The 23,729-nt window shown below is 41.3% G+C and overlaps 1 protein-coding gene across 50 annotated transcripts in view; it reads right to left on the minus strand.

The window, feature by feature from the left end:
* Nucleotides 1-23,729, minus strand: part of Madd (MAP kinase activating death domain) — a 50,604-nt gene that overhangs the window by 3,046 nt on the left and 23,829 nt on the right. For 22 of the 50 annotated variants that reach the window (XM_047518917.1, XM_047518901.1, XM_047518918.1 and 19 more), the window contains 9 exons: nucleotides 21,526-21,628; nucleotides 21,194-21,256; nucleotides 20,828-20,948; nucleotides 20,618-20,723; nucleotides 19,391-19,501; nucleotides 8,453-8,560; nucleotides 2,882-3,046; nucleotides 2,565-2,637; nucleotides 2,352-2,458 (listed from right to left, as the gene is read on the minus strand). In XM_047518917.1, the coding sequence (XP_047374873.1) occupies nucleotides 2,352-2,458; nucleotides 2,565-2,637; nucleotides 2,882-3,046; nucleotides 8,453-8,560; nucleotides 19,391-19,501; nucleotides 20,618-20,723; nucleotides 20,828-20,948; nucleotides 21,194-21,256; nucleotides 21,526-21,628 (957 nt within the window). Of the gene's footprint in view, nucleotides 1-219; nucleotides 290-471; nucleotides 481-2,351; nucleotides 2,459-2,564; nucleotides 2,638-2,881; nucleotides 3,047-8,452; nucleotides 8,561-19,390; nucleotides 19,502-20,617; nucleotides 20,724-20,827; nucleotides 20,949-21,193; nucleotides 21,257-21,525; nucleotides 21,629-23,729 lie in introns of all 50 variants that reach the window. The other 28 variants (XM_047518907.1, XM_047518890.1, XM_047518894.1 and 25 more) reach the window with 5 other exon arrangements.

Below are 23,729 nucleotides of genomic sequence, written 5' to 3' on the forward strand. Positions count from 1 at the left end.
TCTCTAGACTCTAAACCAGCCCTGGCTCTTCTGGTGCTACTGTCTCTTTTCCTTCTCCTTCCCTTCTCTTCTGAGGGCTCCGTTTCCTCCCTGACATTGCTCCTCCTCTCCTCTCTGCAAAGGTTCTTCTTCTCCCTGCCCTTAGTCCCTCCTCTGGAGCTCCAAGGTTTGAGTTACTGCCATGTGAGTCCAGACCTAAGAGCAAAATAGTGTAATTACCAAATTCCTCCAGGACAAAGACGCCTCGAACTGTATTGCACTTTTTAATGTGATTCAGCTCTATGAAAACCTGCAAGAGAGGGAGGGAGGGTGGGGTAAGGCCCGGAGGCTCCACCCCTGCCCCGCAAAGCCCACTCTCCCAGCCTCAGCCCCACCCCCACACAGGAAACCTAGCTCCCAAAGGGAGGACAGAAGAATTCACACACACACAATCAAGCGCTAAGAAGCGAAGATAGCAGAAAGGGAATGTACCTTCCGCTCCTGGCCGGAGGAGAAAGCATGGGAGAGAAATGAAGGCGTTAGTTTTAATGGTCAAACTCAACCCAAAGGCCCTTCTGCTGGCCTGGGCTGCCCACCCATACCCTCCGCCCGGGGCAGCGCTCATAGGACACGGTGCCCCCAGGGTCTCCCCACTCAGTCCATAGGTCTCCACCCTTCCATACATCCTCCTCCGGCGCAGAGGGCTGGCACGGGCACAAAGCTTCCCTCAGACTGTCCTTGGGGTGGGAGGTGTTGGTATCTTCCTTGACTCGGGATCCAGGACCTCCCAAGAGTGTGTGGTGACAACAGCAGCAGCTTGGAGGTTTATAAACACTATTCATATGGCTTTCTGTGTGGCAGTCCGCATTGTTTGCCTCCATCTTATAGATGAGGAAACAGGATCAAGAAGTGAATTTGCCCATGAATGGTGAAGCTGAACTTCAGATCCAAGCACACCTTGACTCCAAGCCTGTACCTCTCCCATTTGCTGCCCCAGACTGCATAATGCTGCTGGGAGGGTCCAGTGCTTCTTCCACCCCAGCTGCCTGTGCCGTGGCAAAGCCCTTTCCCCATCATCGGACTGCGAGGTCGGACCCAGGACTCAGCCTTCACTCCTGCTCTCCACCCGACGCCTCTTCTAGGGGCCGCACTTTCCACCACTCAGCAGTTCGTACAGGCTATTAACTGTCATTCTATGGCGTGTACCGAGGGGGTCACCTTAAGGGCAGGACAAGGAGGTGGGCAGAGGATCTGGGGGTAGTTTAACAAGAGCTGTCTTCAGAAGGGGAGGCCGCAACACTAAAGAGTGGTCAGAAGACCCTCCCCAGGAAGTGCCAGCGCCTTTGTGGTCAGAGAGTACTTGGTTAACCCCCTCCTTGGGCTGATCCTAGGGTCTGTAGGGCTGCTGCCACCCCAGGTTCCACACTGGAAATACACTCAGGGGCTGCAGGAAGCCTGCGCAGCTGTTTCCTGTTACACCAGCTGCCCAGTCAGATTCTGAAAGAGCGAGAACTAAACTGGCAAGTGGAGGGAGAGAGTCATGGGGTTGCTGTCCACCTCCCCTGAGTATCTGCTGCCTGGCAGGGTTTGTGGGGCATCATGTTGGGATCTGGCTCAGAGCCTGGGGAAGAGGACATCAGGGAACGGGAGGAAAGGCACTTGGGTGAAGAGTCAGAGCCGGGAACGGACCTGGGATGACGCGCTGGCCTCAGGGAATTAGCCTAAGGAATGTCCACTGAGAGAAAAAGTCAGCACCGTGTTAAAAGACCAAGAGGGGAAAAAAGTCAGCTCCTGGGTGGAGTCACCAAGAGGGAAAGATGATCCTGAAGTGCTCTCCATCAAAGGAGGGGCCTGGGGCCTGGGGAATAGGTCCCAGAGTGGGAACACACAAAGGGAGGGAAAGAACAGAAGAATCAGCAGAAAGAAAAAGCAAATAAACACACACGCGGAGAGGACAGAGAGAGGCCACACGCACACACCAGAAATCCGTGAGATCAGCCAGTCTAGACTCCCAAAGCAAAACCATGGAGCGAAGCACACCCTGGGAACACAGGAAGGCAGAGACACGCAGAGGGCCAAGTGAGACGCTCCCACTCACACTGTGTGAGTCTAATGGGCGGGTGGCATGGCTACCACGCCTCACTCTCTGTCCCAGCTCCCCACAGCTCCCTGCTGCACCTTCACGGAGCCTGGTGGTCTCACCAAAGTCACTGTGCCCTCCCTCAGATTTCTCTCTCAGTTCAGCTGTCCAGTCCTTCCTCTGATCCAAGACTCCCTTTGTGCTCACTGGGATAGCACTGGGACCTGGACACTGATCCTTATTACAGGTGGAACAGCAGGGCAGGAAGCCTTGTGCTGCTGCTCGTACCTACCTGATTGTGCATGAACTTGAGATTGATCCCTTCCAGGGTGACCTGTAGCAAGCCACCCTCGCCCGTCTTCATGTCTTGGACAGGGAACTCGCCGCCTAGTTCAGGCCCTGCAGTGAGGAAGGAGGTTATCAGCTAACCAGCGAGGTGGTTAGCTTGTTGCTATCTGGCTTCTGGCCAGGCCTCGGACCCTCTCAGGGTGTGTTCTCTCCTCACCGGGTTTGATGCTTTGCTGTCGGGCGGCGGCACGCTCCATGCTATCCTTCACACAGTAGTACAGCTCTCGACACTGCGGCACAGGGGGAGAGAGCTGCCCTGTCACAGCAGCCTTTAGGGTTCCCTGCCCCCTGCTCTTGGATGGTGCAGGGAGAGGCCAATGCCAGGACTCAGAGACAGCTTTAGTTATCCCACACAACAGGTGGGGGTAAGGTGTGGCTCCAGCACGGATTTTGGAATTTCAACTTCCCAGCAAGACACAATACTTGGCCCTCAATGCCTGCCCCACCCCCAACCCAAACAGAGATCCTGTGTACCTTCTTAGTATAAAACTTGTTGAGCTGGGTCTCAGAGCCATTTCTACGCCACAAGCACAAGACCTTGGTCTTGGGACAGTAGGTCATGTTGATGAGCTTCTCATACCACCAGCGCTCATACACTGTCCCGATGTTACTCCGCAATACCACACAGTCATCGCACACCTGGAGGAGTGCACAGAGAGCTCAGTGGGTCTGCTCTCTGAGAGCCTCTTCCATCACAGGCCACATGGCATGTTTCCCACAGGGAAAGAATGGGACCACTGATCCTGGGAGCTGCCAGGTCAGGTTTTCTGCCTCCGTACTCATGGTCTCCGTAGGTGGGGACACAAACATAGAACTGCTGGATGTATTGTCTTCTAGAAGAATTGCTGAAAGAAATAGAGTCACTGAAAGAACACTGTGCACAAGGAAGAAGGCTTTCTCTCCCACTGATGAGTATATGCTACTCCCTATATGATCTACAAAGTATTTGGAGGACATTGCCAGCTGCCTCCTTTCTCTTTTTTCTTTTGGTACCAGCAGGGATTGTACCCAGGGGTGCTTAACCACTGAGTCATGTCCCCAGCCCTTTTTATTTTTTATCTTGAGACAGGGTCTCACAAAGTTGCTTGGGGCCTTGTTAACTTGCTGAGGCTTGTAATCCTCTTGCCTCAACCTCCCGAGCTGCTGGGATTATAGGAGTGTGTGCTGCCATGCCTGTTTGATGGTTCTTGAATCTCTCTCTATGAGCTTTGGCCTCCTAAGCTCTTGACCTTTCTTTAGGTGGATATCCCATATGCAGCCCCTCAAACTCACCTTCTCTAACTCTGAATTCAGCATGTTCTTGGATAGATCTTTCTGCTAAATCCCCCACTGCAGTAAATGACACCATCATTCACCCAACTGTTCAAGCCAGAAGTGAACAAGTGATGCCTAACCCCTTCCTTTTCCCTATCACTACATCCATCATCGAGTCCCAGTGTTCCACCTTGAATATTGTGGACTGCTCTTATCTTCCCTCACCGTAATCCTTCACTCTTACTCTTCCTTTAAGGGTAAAATCAAAGATCACTTCTTCAGAGGGATTGTCCACAACTCCCAGACCTTCTACTACATATTCCCATAACTCCTGCCCCCCAAACATCTTCTCTTACAAAGCTACTTTGTTAATTATCTGACTTCTCCAGTGGTGTGTCAACTCTAGAAGGGCAACAGTCCTATTTACTACTATAATCCACATCCAACACGGTGCTTAGCATATGATATGTGCCTCATAAATATTAAGTGAATGAGTAAGGAATACATGAGACTATCAGGTTAAACTCCTATGTAAGATGACTGGAGTTCTAAAAGCTTTATAAAGAAAGGAGCTGGGGATATAGCTCAACAGTGGAAAGACCGTGGATTCAATCCCCCAGTACCAAAATAAATAAATAAACATTAAAATTAAAAAAGTGGGGGTTCAGGGGGGTTAGAGTAGCAAAGTAGGAAGTAGAAACAGGTTCTAGGCCACTCTGACTCTGGTTTTCTCTGAGGGGAAAATGGACAATACCAGTCTGCTTATACTGTTGGTGGAAATTTAAACTGGTAGTCTTTGGGATGGCAAAATGGCAGAATCTACCAAAATTTTAAATGTATATAAGCTTGATCTAGGAATTTCATGTCTAGGAATATATTCTATAGAAATTCTCATGTCAGTGTGCAAAGATAAATGTTCAAGGATGTTCAGTGAAGCAAGTTAAAAAAAAACAGGGAAGCACTAGTTAAATAAATTATGGTATAGCTAAATAATACCTAAACAGCTAAGCATCCACTTAAAAACATGGAAAGATGGCCAGGCACAATGATGCTCACCTGTATTCCCAGTGACTTGGGACACTGAGGCAGAAGGATCACAAATTTGAGGCCAGCCTCAGCAATTTAGCAAGACACTGTCTCAAAAAAAAAAAAAAAAAAAAAAAAAAAATCAAAAGAACTGAGGATGTTGTTCAGAGATAGAACACCTCTGGGTTCAATGCCCAGTACTGAAAAAACAAAAACAAACAAAACAAAATGAAGACCTATGGAAAGATGTGGTGATATATTAAGTGGAAAAAAAAAGCAAATTGTGAGCTGGGCATGGTGGTGCACTCCTGTAATCCCAGTCACTTGGGAGGCTGAGGCAGGAGGATGGTGATGGTGAGTTCAAAGCCAGCCTTAGCAACTTAGCGAGGCCTAAGCAACTCGGCAAGGCCCTAAGCAACTCGCAAGATCCTGTCTCTAATAAAATATATAAAAGGGCTGGGGATGTGGCTTAGTGGTTAAGCACCCCTGGGTTCAATCACTGGTACCAAAAAAAAAAAAAAAAAAGTAAATTGTGGGGCTGAGGATGTAGCTCAGTTAGTAGAGCACTTGCTTAGAGTGTATGAGGCCCTTGGTTCAATCCCCAGCAATGTAAAACAAACAAACAACAAAAAGAAATAAAGTTGTATATAAATTCCAAAGTTGTTTATAAATTCCAAAACAAAATTCCATGCAAATAAGCAGTTTATATACAAATATGCAGTTTTTAAAATCTTAAAGGATTTACACCAAACTTTTTTTGGTATTCAGGATTGAACTCAGTGGTGCTTAACCACAAAGCCACATCCCCATCCCATTTTGAGACAGGGTCTTGCTAAGTTGCTGAGGCTGGCAATGAATTTGCGATCATACTGTCTCAGCCTCTTAAGTTGCTGGGATTATAGGTATGTGCCACTGCATCTGACAATAAAAATAATTTTAAAAAGTCTTCCCCAATTGCTGTCTAACTGATGGTGTAGCCAACTGGCTGTGCTGAGAAAGGCTGTATCAGAGCCTCATGGAGGTCAGCTGAGGGCAGGGTGACCAGTGTTCTCCCTTGACATGGTGACACTTCAAGGCAGAGGCATGTAGGAAGGGAAGGGGTCCAGTCCCAACTCTAGAGACTCAGCATGAGACTCCCTTGTACAGTGCTCAGAGTGAGGCCTATATTTCAAGGGATATTCTGCGTTATTTTTTCTTCTTTTGGTGAAACTAGGAACTGAACCAGGGGTACTTTACCACTGAGCTATGTCCCCAGCCCTTTTTATTTTTATTTATTTATTTTTTTGCGGTGCTGGGGATTGAACCCAGGGCCTTGTGCTTGTGAGGCAAGCACTCTACAAACTGAGCTATCTCCCCAGCACCCCAGCCCTTTTTATTTTTGAGGCAGGGTCTCCCTAAGTTGCTGAGGCTGGCCTTGAACTTGTGATCCCCCTACCTCATCCTCCCAAGTATCTGGGGTCAGAGGTGTAGGCCACTACAATGATTTTGGATATATTTTTTAAGAGGAAAAGAAAAGAATCAACTGCCACCTCTACTGTGCGCAGATGTCTTAAGTAAGTCCTCAACTCTGAAACTCCCAACCAAATTCTTACACATTGAACAGTGATATGAAAATTACTCTCTTCTCAGGTATACTGATACATACTCTCCTGCTTCCAGAGTACTCTCTCCTGTGTCTGGTGAATAACCTGTTCAAAAATCAAATTCAACTAAACCAAAAACGAACAGACAACTTGTATTATAAATTTTAATAATTTATATATAGAAGCTATACCCAGTCTCTAAAATTACTTAAAATGAGTTCTATTTTTATTTTATTTTATTTTTCATTTATTTTTGCAGTACTGGGCCTTGAACCAGGGACACACAACCACTGAGCTATACTCCCAACCCTTTTTAGTCTTTTATTTTGAGATAGGGTCTTGTTGAGTTGCCCAGGCTGACCTTGAACTTGGGATCCTCCTGCCTCAGCCTCTAGAGTTGCTGGGAATATAGTCATGGGTCACAGCCTGGGGAATTTCCATCTTTTTAATTCTGAAAATGGACCTTTTCTGGCCAGACATGGTGGCCCACACTTGTAATCCCAGCAACTTAGGAGGTAGGAGAATCCCAACTTCAAGGCCAGCCTGGACAACTTAGAAAGATCCTGTCTCAAAATAAAATAAAAAGGGCTGGGGATGTAGCTCAGTGGTCTTGCCATGTATGTGCAAGATCCTGGGTTCAGTCACCAGCATTGCCAAAAAAAACAAAAAAAACAGAAGTTATATTCCATTTGTGTACAATGAATCAAAATGCATTCTGTTATCATGTATAACTAAATACAACAAATAAAATTAAAACGAAAAAACATGGAAAGAATACACAAATTCCATGAAAATCCTGGAGTAAGGAAGGTTTTTGCTGACTATGACTCAAAATCCAAAGCCATAAAAGCATTGTTAACCACATCTGAACCACTAAGAGAAGACCCTGTGAGGTTTCAGGAAGTAACTATACAGCATCACCTAGGAAGTATTCTTGCCAAAATATTGATTTTTAAAAAATGTTTTTGTTTTTATTTGTTTATTTTTGTACCAGGGATTGAATCCAGGGGTGCTTAACCACTATGCCATATCCCCTGCCTTTTTATTTTAAAATTTTGAGACAGGGTCTCATTCAGTTGTTCAGGGCTTGACTAAGTTCTAAAGTTGGCTTTGAACTTATGATTCTCCTGCCTAAGCCTCCCACACTGCTAGGATTATAGGCGTGTGCCACTGTAGGCGTGTGCCATTGTGTCCAGCAAAACATGGAATCTAAAACTGATCAAACCTCTAGAATGAGCTAGTAGTTTATAAGAGATACAAGACAGAGTAACACCAAGGAGATGCAATCAGCAAGAAGTCTAAACTGTGAGCTACTCCACAGGGCCAATGATCTAATTTCTTCAACAAAATAAATGGGAAAAGGGTAGAATATATTAAAAGGTAGTTAAGAGTCATATTGACCAAAATTACAAATGCACTGTCCCTTAAATCCAGCACTCCTATTTCTGGGAATTCTTACAGACAAAACTGCACATGTATGAAATTAAGCAGGCACAGGTGTCAATCGTAGTAGCACTATTATCAACAGCAAAAACTGGATGCAACCAAAGGATCTATATGTACTGTCTGGTTAGATAAATTACGGCACAATCATACAGTGGAAAAAAGGAAGCCATAGAAAGAACAAGAAACTTCTTGTTCTGTTATAGAGGATTGCCAGTATAACATTTAATAAAAAAACAAGGTACAGACCAGTGAATACAATGCATAATCTTTCTGTAAGAAAGGGGAAAAATAAGAATTTACCCCAGGCCTTATTGTTTGCATAAAAACCCACTGGAAAATACAAAGGAAACAAACAAAAGTTGTTACCTAGAGGATGAAGAGGAAAGGAGAGTGGGGAATTGAGTAGAAGAGGACCAGAATGAGTGCAATACCTCCCAATGTATACTACCTCATGTTTATTTGATTTATGGACAATGTGACCTTATCATCTATTTAAAAAAATATATATATATATGTACACACACTCACACACACACACACACACACACACACACAAAATGGTGGGGAAAAACCTATTACATTAACTTAATTATTTGCAATAATAACCTGACAATTTAATGATAAATGGATTATGAAGATGAGTGAGATAAATGGGAAAATTATTCTTCATCAGTCCTAGGAATTCCCTATGTCTCTCAAATATTCCTTTGGGTTCCCAGCACAAACCAACACCTACCTCCATGAAAAAGATATCTCCATTTGTGTCCGTTCCTGCATGCACCACAAATGTCTGCTTCTTCATGTGCCGGCTGCCACTGGATCGAATAGAGAGATCACGTCCATTCTGAGGAAAGAGAGATTTTTAGGGACATTCATATAGCCCTTTTACACATGGCTCTGGGCCAAGAATCTCCTGTTCAGCAATTAAATTAATATCACCTTCCTTACCACAGTATCATCTACCAATCACTGGCCACCAGGAAAGTGTTCAAGAACTTTTTGTTCTCAGGATTCCTATACCTCTTAAAAATAACTGAAATTCCTAGGTTGGAGATAGAGCTCAGTGGTAGAATGTTTGCCTAGTACACACAAGGCCCTAGGTTCAATACCCAGTACTGTAAAAACAAAAGAATTTTTGTGCTATGTGCCAGCAAATTTAGGCTGAGGCGTGAGGCCAGTCTCAGCAACTTAGTGACTGCGGGTATAGCTCAGTGCTATATCATGCCTGGGTTCAATCCCCAGTACAACAACAAAAAATTACTAACGATCCCAAAGAGTTTTTATTTATATAAGTTATATTCACCATACTAGAAATTAAAACCAGGAATTAAAAATGTTTATTAATTCTTTTTTTTTTTTTTTTTTTGCAGTGCTGCGTATCAAACCCAGGGCCTCAAGCATGCTAGGCAGTACCCTACCACTGAGCTACACCCCCAACCCCATTAATTCATTTTAAAATAAATAATTAATAATTACCAATTGTGTGGCAATATAAATAACATCTTTTTTTTTTTTTTTTGAGATGAACACAATACCTTTATTTTATGTATTTATTTTTATGTGGTGCTGAGGATCAAACCTAGCAGTGCCTCACACATGCTGGGCAAGTTCTTTTCCACTGAGCTATAATCCCAGCCCTAAATGACATATCTTTTATAAAATATGTTTTCCCTAAAAATAACAACAAAAATGAAGAGTGACAATGTTTTACATTTTTGCAAATCTCCTAAATATTTGGCTTAATAGAAAATAACTACATTTTCACATCTGCTTCTGCATTCACCCTGCTGCAATATGTTGTTTTGGTTAAGGTATATGAAGAAAATCTGATCTTACACATACCGGTTTGGAAAAGGGAGAAGACTTTTAATAGCCTTTTCAGATAAATATGCATACTCTTCTTTGCCACTACACCAGAACTCAAAGTAGCAGTTTTTTAAAAGTTAGTCACAAAGTAGAATCAGAAAGCATATCAATGAACATTTTATACTGTTATACTAAAATCTATTTGTCTAGGTTACATTTTCAGTGGTTCTTTTATCCATACTTGAACTTGTAACATCACACACTGTATTTGGACAATCTTTCTACTACAAATCAAAAAAAAAAAAAAATCATTCATCAATGCTATCAACAATCTCATTAGAAAAGTCTTTAAATATTGAGATAATCCAAGTTCAAAAATCTTCCAAAATTCAATGGATACGTTTGTTAGCTTACTCCTTTCTGCCTGTGGATGCCGCTGAGAAAGCATCATTAAAGTCTGTTCCTACTGCTGTCATGTCTAAATCAGAGTCCCCTAAAGAGCCCAAACAGTTGCGGAAGCTATTCAATAGAGGGCTGAGTTTTGAAACAACTGATGAGAGTCTGAAAAGCCATTTTGAGCAATGGGGAACACTCATGGACTGTGTGGTAATGAGAGACCCAAATACCAAGTGCTTCAGGGGCTTTTGGTTTGTCACTTACGCCACTGTGAAAGAAGTGAATGCAGTTATGAGAGCAAGACCACACAAGATGGAAGGAAGAGTTGTGGAACCAAAGAGAGCTGTCTCAAGAGAAGAGTCTCAAAGACCAGGGGACCACTTAACTGTGAAAAAGATCTTTGTTGGTGGCATTATAGAAGACACTGAAGAATATCACCTATGAGATTATGTTGAATGGTATGGGAAAACTGAAGTTATTGAAATCATGACTGACAGAGGCAGTGGAAAGAAGAGGGGTTTTGCTTTTGTAACTTTTGTCAACCATGACTCTGTGGATAAGATTGTCATTCAGGGGAGATCCAAGATGGTGGACTAGATGGAGGCTGCGTTCCTTGTCCCTCAGTAACTCTGGTTTCAAGCAGAGGATATCTGTTTCTTGGTGAGGCAGTTTTTGCTGCTTATTGATTCCCTGGTGTTTACCCCATTTGTCTGCTGTGATGACCTCCAGTCTGCCAGCATATCGACACCTTTTTTGAGTGCTGATTGCTCACTGTCAGGCGCCTATCATCCGCCATTTGCCTGCCTCTGGCTGGTCATTGCCTTCCTTACACCTATCCATCACCCAACGCACGAGGTTCACCTCCCAATCATCCGACAACAGTCAGCAAACTGATTGCTGACCACCAGTGGAGCACCAGCGGCCTGCTGTTGCCTGGAAGTTCTCTGTCACAGTACCTGCAGGTTTGATTACACGTGGTTGTCGCCATTTTGAGACAACAGCCAGGCCCCCTAGGACCCCTGGCCAGACTGACTGAGCCCTGTCTCCAGGTTCCCTCAGCCCGACCAATCACTCCATGCCTCTGGGGCCCTCACATCGACTGACTGCTCCCTGCCGCCAGAACCCCCATACGAACTGACTGCGCCCTATCACCGGGACCCCAGACCGACTGATTGCACTCGGCCTCCAGGATCCCACAACCACACCAAACACACCGGACCTCCAGGACCACCTGCATCCCGCCTCCAGGACCTCCAGCTGACCACATCCACACCCTGAGCTGCAGCTCCCCATTTGCCAACACATTTGGAAGCCAGAGCGGCCATCTTGGATAATCTTGGAAGCCGTAACTCTGATGTTTACGTGGGGCAAATCCCATCCTGAGACGCCTGCTGGAGGCTTGAAGCTCATTGTCAGGTACCTCTCATGCATCAGGCTACTGAACACTGGGAGGTTTCATTACTATATGACTGTTATACTGTAGATTTTCTTTTTTCTCCTTGTAGAAAAAATTTAAGTTTTTATTTCTTTACTTTTCTTGCTCTCTTTTCCTTTTGTTTACCTGTTCCCTCAGAGTCTCTTTCTCTCTTTTTTGCATGCTAACATCCAATTTCTTTTGATTACACTCTCACCCTTTCTATTATCTAGAACTTCTGTATAATCTTTTCTTATCCCATTAACAGCCACATTCTACATCCCTCTGCATCCTCTTTGTCCTCCATTAGAAACTGCAGACCTTATTGCAAATCTGTTTGTTTTATTGAAGATAATATTTGAACTCATTCTGTTTATTATGACAATTTTGTTATTGTCCTCATAGGGGCTATTTGGTCTAGGATTGCATAGTGTCTGAATTGGGCACTGCTAATATTGATCTCCCCTTAAAGAAAGGGTTTTGGAAACCTATAGGCCATTATAAGCCTATAGGGGGAAATCTGCAGTACCCCAGATCTGCACTGCTAGAGGGGAAGATACATGAACAAAATGAAAAAACAAGGGAAGAAAATGATCCAAACAAATCTAGATTCTAACTATGGGACATCATGAAAAGCCCAAATTTAAGAATTATTGGGATTGAGGAAGGCACAGAGATACAAACCAAAGGAATGAACAACCTATTCAATGAAATAATATCAGAAAATTTCCAAAGCCTAAAGAATGAAATGGAAAATCAAATACAAGAGGCTTACAGAACACCAAATGCACAAAATCACAACAGATCCACACCAAAGCACATTATGATGAAAATGCCTAACATTCAAAATAAAGATAGAATTTTGAAGGCCACGAGAGAAAAGCATCAGATTACATATAGGGGGAGACCAATACTGATAGCAGCCGACTTCTCAACCCAGACTCTAAAAGCTAGAAGGGCCTGGAACAACATATTTCAAACTCTGAAAGAACATGGTTGCCACCCAAGAATCCTATACCCAGCAAAACTGACCTTCAGATTTGAAGATGAAATAAAATCCTTCCATGATAAACAAAAGTTAAAAGAATTTACAAATAGAAAGGCTGTGCTACAGAATGTTCTCAACAAAATATTCCATGAGGAGGAAATGAAAAACAACAATGTAGGTCAGCAAAGGGAGGAACTACCTTAGAGAAAAACCACTCAAAGGAGAAACCAAGCCAACTTAAAAACCAAAAATAAGCCAAATGACTGGGAATACAAATCATATCTCAATAATAATAACCCTGAATGTTAATGGCCTAAACTCATCAATCAAAAGACATAGACTGGCAGAAGGGATTAAAAAGAAAGACCCAACAATATGCTGCCTGCAAGAGAATCATCTCATAGAAAAAGATATCCACAGACTAAAGGTGAAAGGATGGGAAAAAACCTACCATGCACATGGACTCAGTAAAAAAGCAGGGGTTTCCATCCTTATATCAGATAAAGTGGACTTTAAGCCAAAGTTAGTCAGAAGGGATAAAGAAGGACATTTCATACTGCTTAAGGGTACCATAAATCAGGAAGACATAATGATAGTAAATATTTATGTCCCAAACAATGGTACATCCCTGTACATCAAACAAATCCTTCTCAATTTCAGGAATCACATAGACTACAACACAATAATTCTGGGTGACTTTAACACACCTCTGTCACCAATAGATAGATCTTCCAAACAAAAATCAAACAAAGAAACCATAGAACTCATTAACACAATCAATAACCTAGACTTAATAGACATATATAAAATATTCCATCCATCAATGAGTGGATTCACTTTCTTCTCAGCAGTACATGGAACCTTCTCGAAAATAGACCATAGGTTATGCCACAAAGCAGTCCTTAGGAAATGCAAAAAAACAGAGATACTGCCTTGTGTTCTGTCATAATGGACTGAGAGTAGAAATTAATGACAAAATAAAAAACAGAAATTACTCCAACACCTGGAAACTAAATAATATGCTATTGAATGAAACATGGATAACAGAAAACATCAGGGAGGAGATAAAAAAATTCTTAGAGGTCAATGAGAATGACGATACAACATATCAAAATCTCTGGGACACTATGAAAGCAGTACTAAGAGGAAAATTCATTGCATGGAGCACATTCCAGAAAAGAATGAAAAGTCAACAACTAAATGACATAACATTACAGCTCAAAGCCCTAGAAAAAGAACAGAATAACAGCAAAAGTAGTAGAAGACAGGAAATAATTAAAATCAGAGCTGAAATCAATGAAATTGAAATAAAAGAAACAATTCAAAAATTGACAAAACAAAAAGTTGGTTCTTTGAAAAAGTAAACAAAATAGACAAACCCTTAGCCACACTAACAAAGAGAAGGCAAGAGAAAACTCTAAGTACTAAAATTCGTGATGAAAAAGGAAATATCACGACAGACACCCCTGAGATACATAACCTAATTAGAAGCTACTTTGAAAATCTGTATTCCAACAAGATAGAATCTACCGAAGACATTGACAAATTTCTAGAGACATATGCTCCTCCCAAGCTGAACCATGAGGACAAACACAATTTAAACAGATCAATATCAAGCAATGAAATAGAAGAAGCCATTAAAAACCTACCATCCAAGAAAAGCCCAGGACCAGATGGATTCTCAGCCGAGTTCTATAAGACCTTCAAAGAACATCTCATTCCAATACTTCTCAAAGTATTCCAGGAAATAGAAAAAGAGGGTACCCTACCAAACTCATTCTATGAAGTTAATATCACCCTCATACCCAAACCAGGAAAAGACACATCAAGGAAAGAAAATTTTAGACCAATATCCTTGATGAATATAGATGCAAAGATCCTTAACAAAATATTGGCAAACCGTATCCAAAAGCATATTAAGAAAACCGTGCACCACGATCAAGTGGAATTCATCCCTGGAATGCAAGGATGGTTTAATATCCGTAAATCAATAAATGTAATCCATCATGTCAATAGACTTAAGGATAAGAATCATATGGTTATTTCAATTGACTCAGAAAAAGCATTCGACAAAATACAACACCCCTTCATGCTCAAAACACTAGAAAAAATAGGGATAGAAGGAACATACCTGAACATTGTAAAGGCTATTTATGCTAAGCCTATGGCCAACATCATTCTTAATGGAGAAAAACTGAAACCATTTCCTTTAAAAACGGGAACAAGACAGGGATGTCCTCTTTCACCACTTCTATTCAACATTGTCCTCAAAACTCTAGCCAGAGCAATTAGGCAGACTAAAGAAATTAAAGGGATACGAATAGGAAAAGAGGAACTTAAGCTGTCACTATTTGCTGATGACATGATTCTATATTTAGAGGATCCAAAAAACTCCTCCAGAAAACTTCTAGACCTCATCAATGAATTCAGCAAAATAGCAGGCTATAAAATCAACACGCATAAATCTAAAGCATTTTTATATGCAAGCGATGAAACATCTGAAAGGGAAATGAGGAAAACAACTCCATTTGCAATAGCCTCAAAAAACATAAAATACTTGGGCATCAATCTAACCAAAGAGGTAAAAGATCTCTACAAGGAAAACTACAAAACATTAAAGAAAGAAATCGAGGAAGACCTTAGAAGATGGAAAGATCTCCCATGTTCTTGGATAGGCAGAATTAATATTGTCAAAATGACCATACTACCTAAAGTGCTATACAGATTCAATGCAATTCCAATTAAAATCCCAATTATGTAGAAGATGGAAAGATCTCCCATGTTCTTGGATAGGCAGAATTAATATTGTCAAAATGACCATACTACCTAAAGTGCTATACAGATTCAATGCAATTCCAATTAAAATCCCAATTATGTACCTTACAGAAATAGAGCAAGCAATCATGAAATTCATCTGGAAGAATAAGAAACCCAGAATAGCTAAAATAATCCTTAGCAGGAAGAATGAAGCAGGGGGTTTCGCAATACCAGAACTTCAACTATACTACAAAGCAATAGTAACAAAAACGGCATGGTATTGGCACCAAAATAGACAGGTAGAACAATGGTACAGAATAGAGGACATGGTCACAAACCCAAATAAATACAATTTTCTCATACTAGACAAAGGTGCCAAAAATATGCAATGGAGAAAAGATAGCCTCTTCAACAAATGGTGCTGGGAAAACTGGAAATCCATATGCAACAGAATGAAATTAAACCCCTATCTCTCACCTTGCACAAAAATCAACTCACAATGGATCAAGGACCTCAAAATTAGACCAGAGACCTTGCATCTTATAGAAGAAAAAGTAGGTCAAAATCTTCACCTTGTTGGCTTTGGATCAGACTTCCTTAACAGGACTCCCATAGCACAAGAAATAAAAGCAAGAATCAACAACTGGGATAGATTCAAACTAAAAAGCTTTCTCTCAGCAAAGGAAACTATCAGCAATGCGAAGAGAGAGCCTACAGAGTGGGAGAAAATCTTTGCCACTCATATTTCAGATAGAGCACTAATTTCCAGAATATATAAAGATCTCAAAAAACTCTACACCAAGAATACAAATAACCCAATCGACAAATGGGCTAAGGAAATGAATAGACACTTCACAGAAGATCTACAAGCAATCAACAAACATATGAAAAAATGTTCACCATCTTTAGTAACAAGAGAAATGCAAATCAAAACTACACTAAGATTCCATCTTACCCCAATTAGAATGGCAATTATCAAGAATACAAGCAACAATAGGTGTTGGAGAGGATGTGGGGAAAAAGGCACACTCATACATTGCTGGTGGGGCTGCAAATTAGTGCAGCCACTCTGGAAAGCAGTGTGGAGATTCCTTAGAAAACTTGGAATGGAACCACCATTTGACCCAGCTATCCCACTCCTTGGCCTATACCCAAAGGACTTAAAATCAGCATACTACAGAGATACAGCCACATCAATGTTCATAGCTGCTCAATTACAACAGCCAGACTGTGGAACCAACCTAGATGTCCTTCAATTGATGAATGGATAAAGAAACTGTGGTATATTATATATAATGGAATATTACTCAGCCATAAAGAATGATAAAATTATGACATTTGCAGGCAAATGAATGAAATTGGAGAATATCATGCTAAGCGAGATAAGCCAATCTCAAAAATCCAAAAGGCGAATGATCTCACTGATAAGCAGATGATGACACATAATGGGGGGCAGGAGCGGGGCAAGAATGGAGAAAGGAGGGACTGTATAGAGGGAAAAGAGGGGTGGGAGGAGTAGGGGGGAAGGAAAAAATAACAGAATGAATCAAACATCATTACCCTATGTAAATGTATGACTACGGAAATGGTATGCTGTTACTCCATGTACAAACAGAAACAGCATGTATCCCATTTGTTTACAATAAAAAAAAAAAAAGCTTGTCATTCAGAAATACCATACTGTGAAAGGCCACAGCTGTGAAGTGAGGAAAGCCCTGTCAAAGCAAGAGATGGCTAGTGCTTCATCTAGTCAAAGAGGTCAAAGTGGTCCTGGAAACTTTGGTTGTGGTTGTGGAGGTGGTTTTGGTGGAAATGACAAATTTTGGTCATGGAGGAAACTTCAGTGGTCATGGTGGCTTTGGTGGTAGCCACGGTGGTGGTAGATATGGTGGCAGCGGGGATGACTACAATGGATTTGGTAATGATGGAAGCAATTTGGAGATGGTGGAAGCTACAATGATTTTTGCACTTACAACTATCAGTCATCAAATTCTGGACCCATGAAAGGTAGAAACTCTGGAGGCAGGAGCTCTGGACCTTACAGAGGTGGAGGCCAATACTTTGCCAAACCACGAAACCAAGGTGGCTATGGTGGTTCCAGCAGCAGCAGTAGCTATGGCAGTGGCAGAAGGTTTTAATACTGCCAGGCAACAAAGCTTAGCAGGAGAGAAGAGCCAGAGAAGTGACAGGGAAGCTACAGATTGCAACAGATTTGTGAACTCAGCCAAGCACAGTGATGGCAGGGTCTAGCTGCTACAAAGACATGGTTTACACAATACTCATGTGTAGGGGCAAAAAAACTCAAGGACTATATTTGTGACTAATTGTATAACAGGTTATTTTAGTTTCTATTCTGTGGAAAGTATAACGCATTCCAACAAAGGATTTTAATGTAGACTGTTTTTTTTCTTTTTTCCACCCATGTAGTTGATTGCTAAATGTAATAGTCTGATCATGATACTAAATACAAATGTGTCTTAAAAAAAAAACAAAAAAATCTTACAAAATTCTCATTTTCGGGCTGGGAAGATAGCTCAGTTGGTAGAGTGCTTGCCTTGCAAACACAAAGCCCTGGGTTCGATCCCCAGCACCGCAAAAAAAAAAAAAAAAAAAATCTCATTTTCACTTGTAAGCTTGAATCTTACCATTAACAAGTACTATCTAATGTTTTCCTTAAAATTGGCTTACCTCTGTTAATTTTGAAGAAAATGTCTGCTAAATACTCAACTCTGAATAGCCATTGTTTGTTAGTCATTCTTTCAAGTAAAAGTGGCGATCCATGAACAAAGCTAACAGTTCACCTTGCAATTCAAACTGTCAGTACTTATCCTCAAAGCGTCTATCATATAAGGAATCAGGAAAACCTAAGTGATGGGCACTTGGTAAACTAAGATGCCTGTATTCTGCAAAAAGATCAACATCAGCTGGGCACAGTGGCACAGATGCAGAAGCACACATTTGTAATCCCAGTGAGTCAGGAGGTTGAAACAGGAGGCTTCAAAGTTTGAGGTTAGCCTTAGCAATTAGCAAGACCCTGTCTCAAAAAAAAAAAAAAAAAAAAAAAAAAAAAAAAAAAAAAAAGATTAACACTATGAAATGACAAAGAAATGCTGAGGAGGGTTGGGATTGCTAAAAAGAAATTACTGGGACAGTTGGGGAAATTGGATTATAGACTGTAGATTAGAAAAAGTATTGTATTATGTGACAAGTGCTGCAAAATGGTAAAACTAGGTAAAATACATAGTTCTTCATATTATTCTTCCAGGATTTTTTTTTTTTTTTTTTTTTTTTTGGGTGCTGGGGATCGAACCCAGGGCCTTGTGCTTACAAGGCAAGCACTCTACCGACTGAGCTATCTCCCCAGCCCCTCTTCCAGGATTTTTAAGTTTTGCTTTTTGTTTTTAAATTGTTTGGTTGGTTTTTTGTTTTTTGCTTTTTTTTTTTTTTTTTTTTTTTGTTACTGGGGACTGAGCCCCAGGAGCACTTTACCACTGAGTTACATCCCCAGGATTTTTTATTTTGAGACATGGTCTCACTAAATTGCTTCAGACCTCACTTATTTGCTGAGGCTGACTGGGAATTTGTGCTCCTCCTGCCTCAGCCTATGGAATCACTGGGATTACATGTGCCACACCATACGCTGCCATTATTCTTCCAAATTTTCTGTAAACTTGAAATTATTTCTAAATTTCTTTTTCTTGAACTGTTTCATTGTTAACACAAATTTCAGAGCCCAGATTCATCTGAAATTTTTGAAATAAGGTGTGAGATTAAAAAAAAATCTATCATACTTGCATTTGCAACAGAAATGCAATAAGTATACTTTTCATTTTGTTACACAGAATATTAAGGAGACACAGAATCAATGATAGTGGTTTAATAAAAGTAAAGGTTTTCAGTGAGAGATGATGGAGGTGAGCTTGGGCTAGCATAGTTTAGGGCCAGGGTGTTAAGGCATCAGCAGTTTACACACCACTGCTTTTGCAGCATCAGTGAAAATGTCAAGCCAGAAAACAGGTATTTTACTATCTTGATGAAAATAGCTTTTACTTTGTAGATTCTCAGGAGTCCAAAGATCACACATGGAAAGTTCTGCAGTAGGTAGTTTCAGGGCAGAATCCCAGTACAGAACACAAGGGCTAAAACCTCATCTGACTACTGTCTGATCCTCAAAATTAGGGCTGAATTGGACTGCACAGCTATATAGCCAAGAAATGGCCTTGGGGAAACCTATGCATTAGGCCAGAAGCCTAGCAGGAAGGTCAGCAAGTGCAGCGGAGTAAGAGCCCAGGGGAGGGTTGAGCTATGCTCACCAGATTTGCCAGCTGATCAAGCACCTCATTGATTTGCTGGCTATGCACAAGTCCAATATGTGACTTTCCCATCAGACGTCGAACCTTCTTTCGGATGTCATTCTTGTTCACCTGGAAAACCAAGACAGAACGTTAATAAGGGATCTGTTCTACTCTCAACTGAGGTAGAAATAAGAGAATGTACAAGTGAGTTTCCTCCTCTTTGAAAGTGGGATTCTGAAAGGACACATCTCTGAACATGGGAAAATGCTTTTGACTGTGGGTTCTGCCAATGTACTAGGGAGAAAAGTCCTAACTCTATCTCTGGTTAGTTCCTGCAAAAAAGTGGCTCTTAGAGCAGACAGACTTCAAGGGGACATGTCCTCTCATCCCCAACAGATAACATTCACCCCTAAAGGGCTCCTTAGAGCATAAGGTAGAAATAATGACTCAGAATGGTGACTCTGAGACTGTGGTAGCTGAGACCCTCTGAAGGTTAAGAATTATCGTCCTTCCCCAACCAGTCAACTGGTGCCCCTGGAATTCAACAAAGTAGAGGGAATTTTACAACAAAAGTGAAGCAAACCAAAATTCTCTGCATTTGACTAAGTGATCCCTTCACATCTAAGGAGGCTGGGGAGAGCAGGAGGAAAGCCATTTTCAAGGACTCATTCTCAAAATAACTCTCTTCTACCCAGCAACCCCCAAATTATGTTTCCCTATCAGAGCAGGATTTTTCATTTGGTACCATACTTCTTCTACAGCTATGAAAACCAAGCACAACCAAATTAAAAAAAAAAAAAAAAAAACTCACTATTACTTTGCTAACGGGTAGCTCTTTTTACAGTTGTTGAAAAATCCTACATAATAGGCTGCTGCTGAAAAGTAAATTCTTAGCATCCTTTCTGAGGTTTTAGAACCTACTATTAATATAAATATATAAATAATTCATTGCAGTCTGTGTGGAGCTCTATTGGCATCCTAAATCTATTAGCTCAGGGAGCCCAGATAAAATTCAAAAAAACATGGTATGGAATGAACAATTACCTTTACAACATCCATTAGCCTAAGAGCCTGGCAGTTTCAGCTAAAGAGATCCTATGTAAACTGACAGAGAGGACTCAGACTTTTCAAAGTCCCCCAAGATGCTTTAATAGTTTCCCAGTGACACCAGAATTTAGGCAATAGGAATAAGCCTTGCCCTTCCAGCAACAGTTAACAGCCAGACATAAGCAAAACCAACATTACCTTCATCAGCAGCATGTAGGAGATGAGGTTGTGCAAAAGTGTTGCCAATAAGCGATCTTCATCATCTTCTAAGCGCTTCCGGTCATGTTCTCCCAGGGACAGGTACCTAAGCAGAAGACCAGGCACAAGTAGGCCCTCAGGCAGGAGACTCCTAACTAATAAGGAGAAGGCTGAATTTGCATAGTCCCACAGGTTTTCCAAGCTCCATACCTGTCAATCATTTCCTGAGGACCCTGGTCCATACCCATCCCTTCTCTCTCTAACATCACCGCATCTAAAAACGCATCTTCCCAGAATTGCATTTGGTCCCACAAAGTAGAACGCTCTTTGCCTGTGTAGAATAAAGACTTTTTAAAGAACTATTTAACATGTAAGGAATACAGCTGCCAAAAATAAAATAAAATAAAGAGAGTAAACCCCAGATAAAAGACAGTGATTCCAAAATCCAGGGTAAAGGAAACATGAACCTCTACTCCAGATCTAACATTCCTGCCACCAGAACCAGATGTTACCAAGTAAGGCCCAGCCCCTCCCGAGCAGGAGGCATAAATACAGCACACAAAGAAAGGTGGTTACTTATAGAAAAGGTCTCCATAGCAGCATCCTCTAACTGGTCCCACATCGATCCTTTGTCCCTTCCTGCCAATTTGTGAGCAGGAAAGACCATGGCAGCAAGGAAATGAAGAAAGGAAGACAGAAAGGCTGTTGATTAATGTCAAAATCCAATTTCGTCTAGTTTTCACCTACTGCTTGTTCCAGACCCCATAATTCACTTGCTTCAGATATGACATTCTATCCAGTGTTAGCACTGTGATCAGTAAAGAGCCAAGCAGCTACTGGTCAGACTACCCTCTCCCCTGAGCTCAGCTTTCTTCCAGTGTGAAGGGCCTTCCCAGTCCATTTCTCACCTAGGAGTCCCTCGTAGAGATAGACTCGCTGGCTTACATCTTCAGAAGAGCGAACTGGGCTGCCTGCCAGTTTCTCCTTTGGCTTCAGGCTGTGGGCTTTACCCTAGAGAGACAAGGTGATAGGTCAGTGAATAGGGACAAGGTAAACCAAACATCTCACCAAAAGGCTCACACCAGGCATCATCCATTAGCAACAAAAAAATTCCAGTGCCCCTACCTGCCTCTAGGATTTGACCAAAAGTCAATCTGATAACCCTGCTTTCTGTTACTGCCTCCCAAACCAAGTGATCAACTTTTCATTCTGATTTATCTTAACTCCTTAAACTCTGTATGACAACTTTCTCTTAAAAAAAGAAAAATAATAACCAGGCCAACTCTCTTGAGCAGCACAATATAGTAGAAAGAACACAGGTTTTGAAGTCAGACTGACCAAGGTTCAGATCCTCGCCTCATTAGCTATGTGACTGTAGGCATAAAACTTAGCTTCTCTGACCCTTATTTTCCTCATCACAGGACTACGGCAAGGAATAATTTTTTTTTTTCTAGTGCTAGGGATTGAACCCAGGGCCTCATGCATGTTAGGAAAGCTTTCTACTACTGATTTACACCCCCATCAAGGGGTAAAAAGCACTTAGCAGTGCCTGGCACAGAGTTGGTAACTGATTTTAAAAATTTTAATTTCTTCTATCCTACCATCTCTTACTACCTCTGAGAAGAATCACTAACTCCACTGGTCACTTCTGCAATATTAGCCTTTCTATTCAATCAAAATAATTTTATCCTAGGTAAGAGGTAAGCAATACCATGCCCTTTCATAACACAAGGACAGAATAAGCAAAGAAGCAACTGATCAAAAGTTATTGGGCAATATCTAATTAGTGTGACTAAATGCCAGTCTCGTAGTTCACAGTCCAATACTTTGCTCAATGGACCATACAGATTTAGCATAATTTACTTCTCATTAAAACAGTTTTTTGAGCCAAGAAATTTAGGTAACTGCACTCAGCAACTTGCCTGTACAAAAATCCCTTGCACCAGCACAGGACAAGTAAGAATTTGTCTCAGGAAGGTCTAGGAAAGGTAGCACAGAGCTGAATGGCTTTCTGAAGATTGATATTTCATGATATTTACCTTAACATTCAGAACAGAAGCACATTGGAAGGATCTGAAATGCTCTTGCTAAAACAGTCTTGAGCTCAGAGAGTTAAGGCCCATTAACTTGAATGGCCCTGATTCCCAATCCTATTCCAACCTTCACTCTGGGAATCACTATTAGAAGAAATACATCTACAGGATGTCTTGGTCACCAGTGTTAAATAATTGATTTTATTTAAATTTTATTTTTCATTCTTCCCACAGATCAAAGATAAGGATCTATGAGTTCTTGTCAGAATACCCCATACTCTTCTCTAACAAAGAGGCAAGTGTATCAGAATATTCAATGTATATTAAGAGGCACACACACACACACTTGCCTTACTTGTCTAAGACAAGGACTAAAAGGAATTCATATTATTACAGCTAGCCTAGGACTTTGGGTGACCTAGGGCAAATTCTTTTTTTCCTAAGGCTTTGTTCTTTGTTCCCCTTGCCTATCAGAAGAGACTATTTATAGCAATCTGCTGAATTATAAATTTGTTGAGAGTAGGAATCATGCTCTCCATTCCTTTAGTATGGGAATCTGGCACTTAGTAAATCACTTCACACATGTTTACTAAGAAGTGAAAACTTTAAATGACTGTTGGGTAATATACTATAATAAATACTGTGTTAAGGTATTTATTATGGAAATAGAGAAGTGACCAAAATAAAATTGGACTAGTCCAGAGTTAATAGGTAGACTGGCACTCTGTGATAGTTACAATTGCCCTGATATTGCCACAAAGGTTTTGCTTTGTCCATTTTAAATATGAGGATCACAGACTATGCCATGTACATGCATGAACACATCACAATGAACTCTACTTTCATGTACAACTACAATGCATCAATTAAAAATAAATCAATTCTAAAATATGGGCATTATTACTACACATGATTCGAAGTTCTTATCTGACTGAGAAGGGACCTAATCCACCTATGATTAAGAGGGTTCTAAAATCCCTAGATTGGGCTGGGGTTGTGGCTCAGTGACAGAGCGCTTGCCTAGCATGTGTGAGGCCCTGGGTTCGATTCTCAGCACCACATAAAAAAAATAAATGAAT

The sequence above is a fragment of the Sciurus carolinensis genome, chromosome 11, assembly GCF_902686445.1.
Source record: "Sciurus carolinensis chromosome 11, mSciCar1.2, whole genome shotgun sequence".
NCBI classification, from domain to species: domain Eukaryota; kingdom Metazoa; phylum Chordata; class Mammalia; order Rodentia; family Sciuridae; genus Sciurus; species Sciurus carolinensis.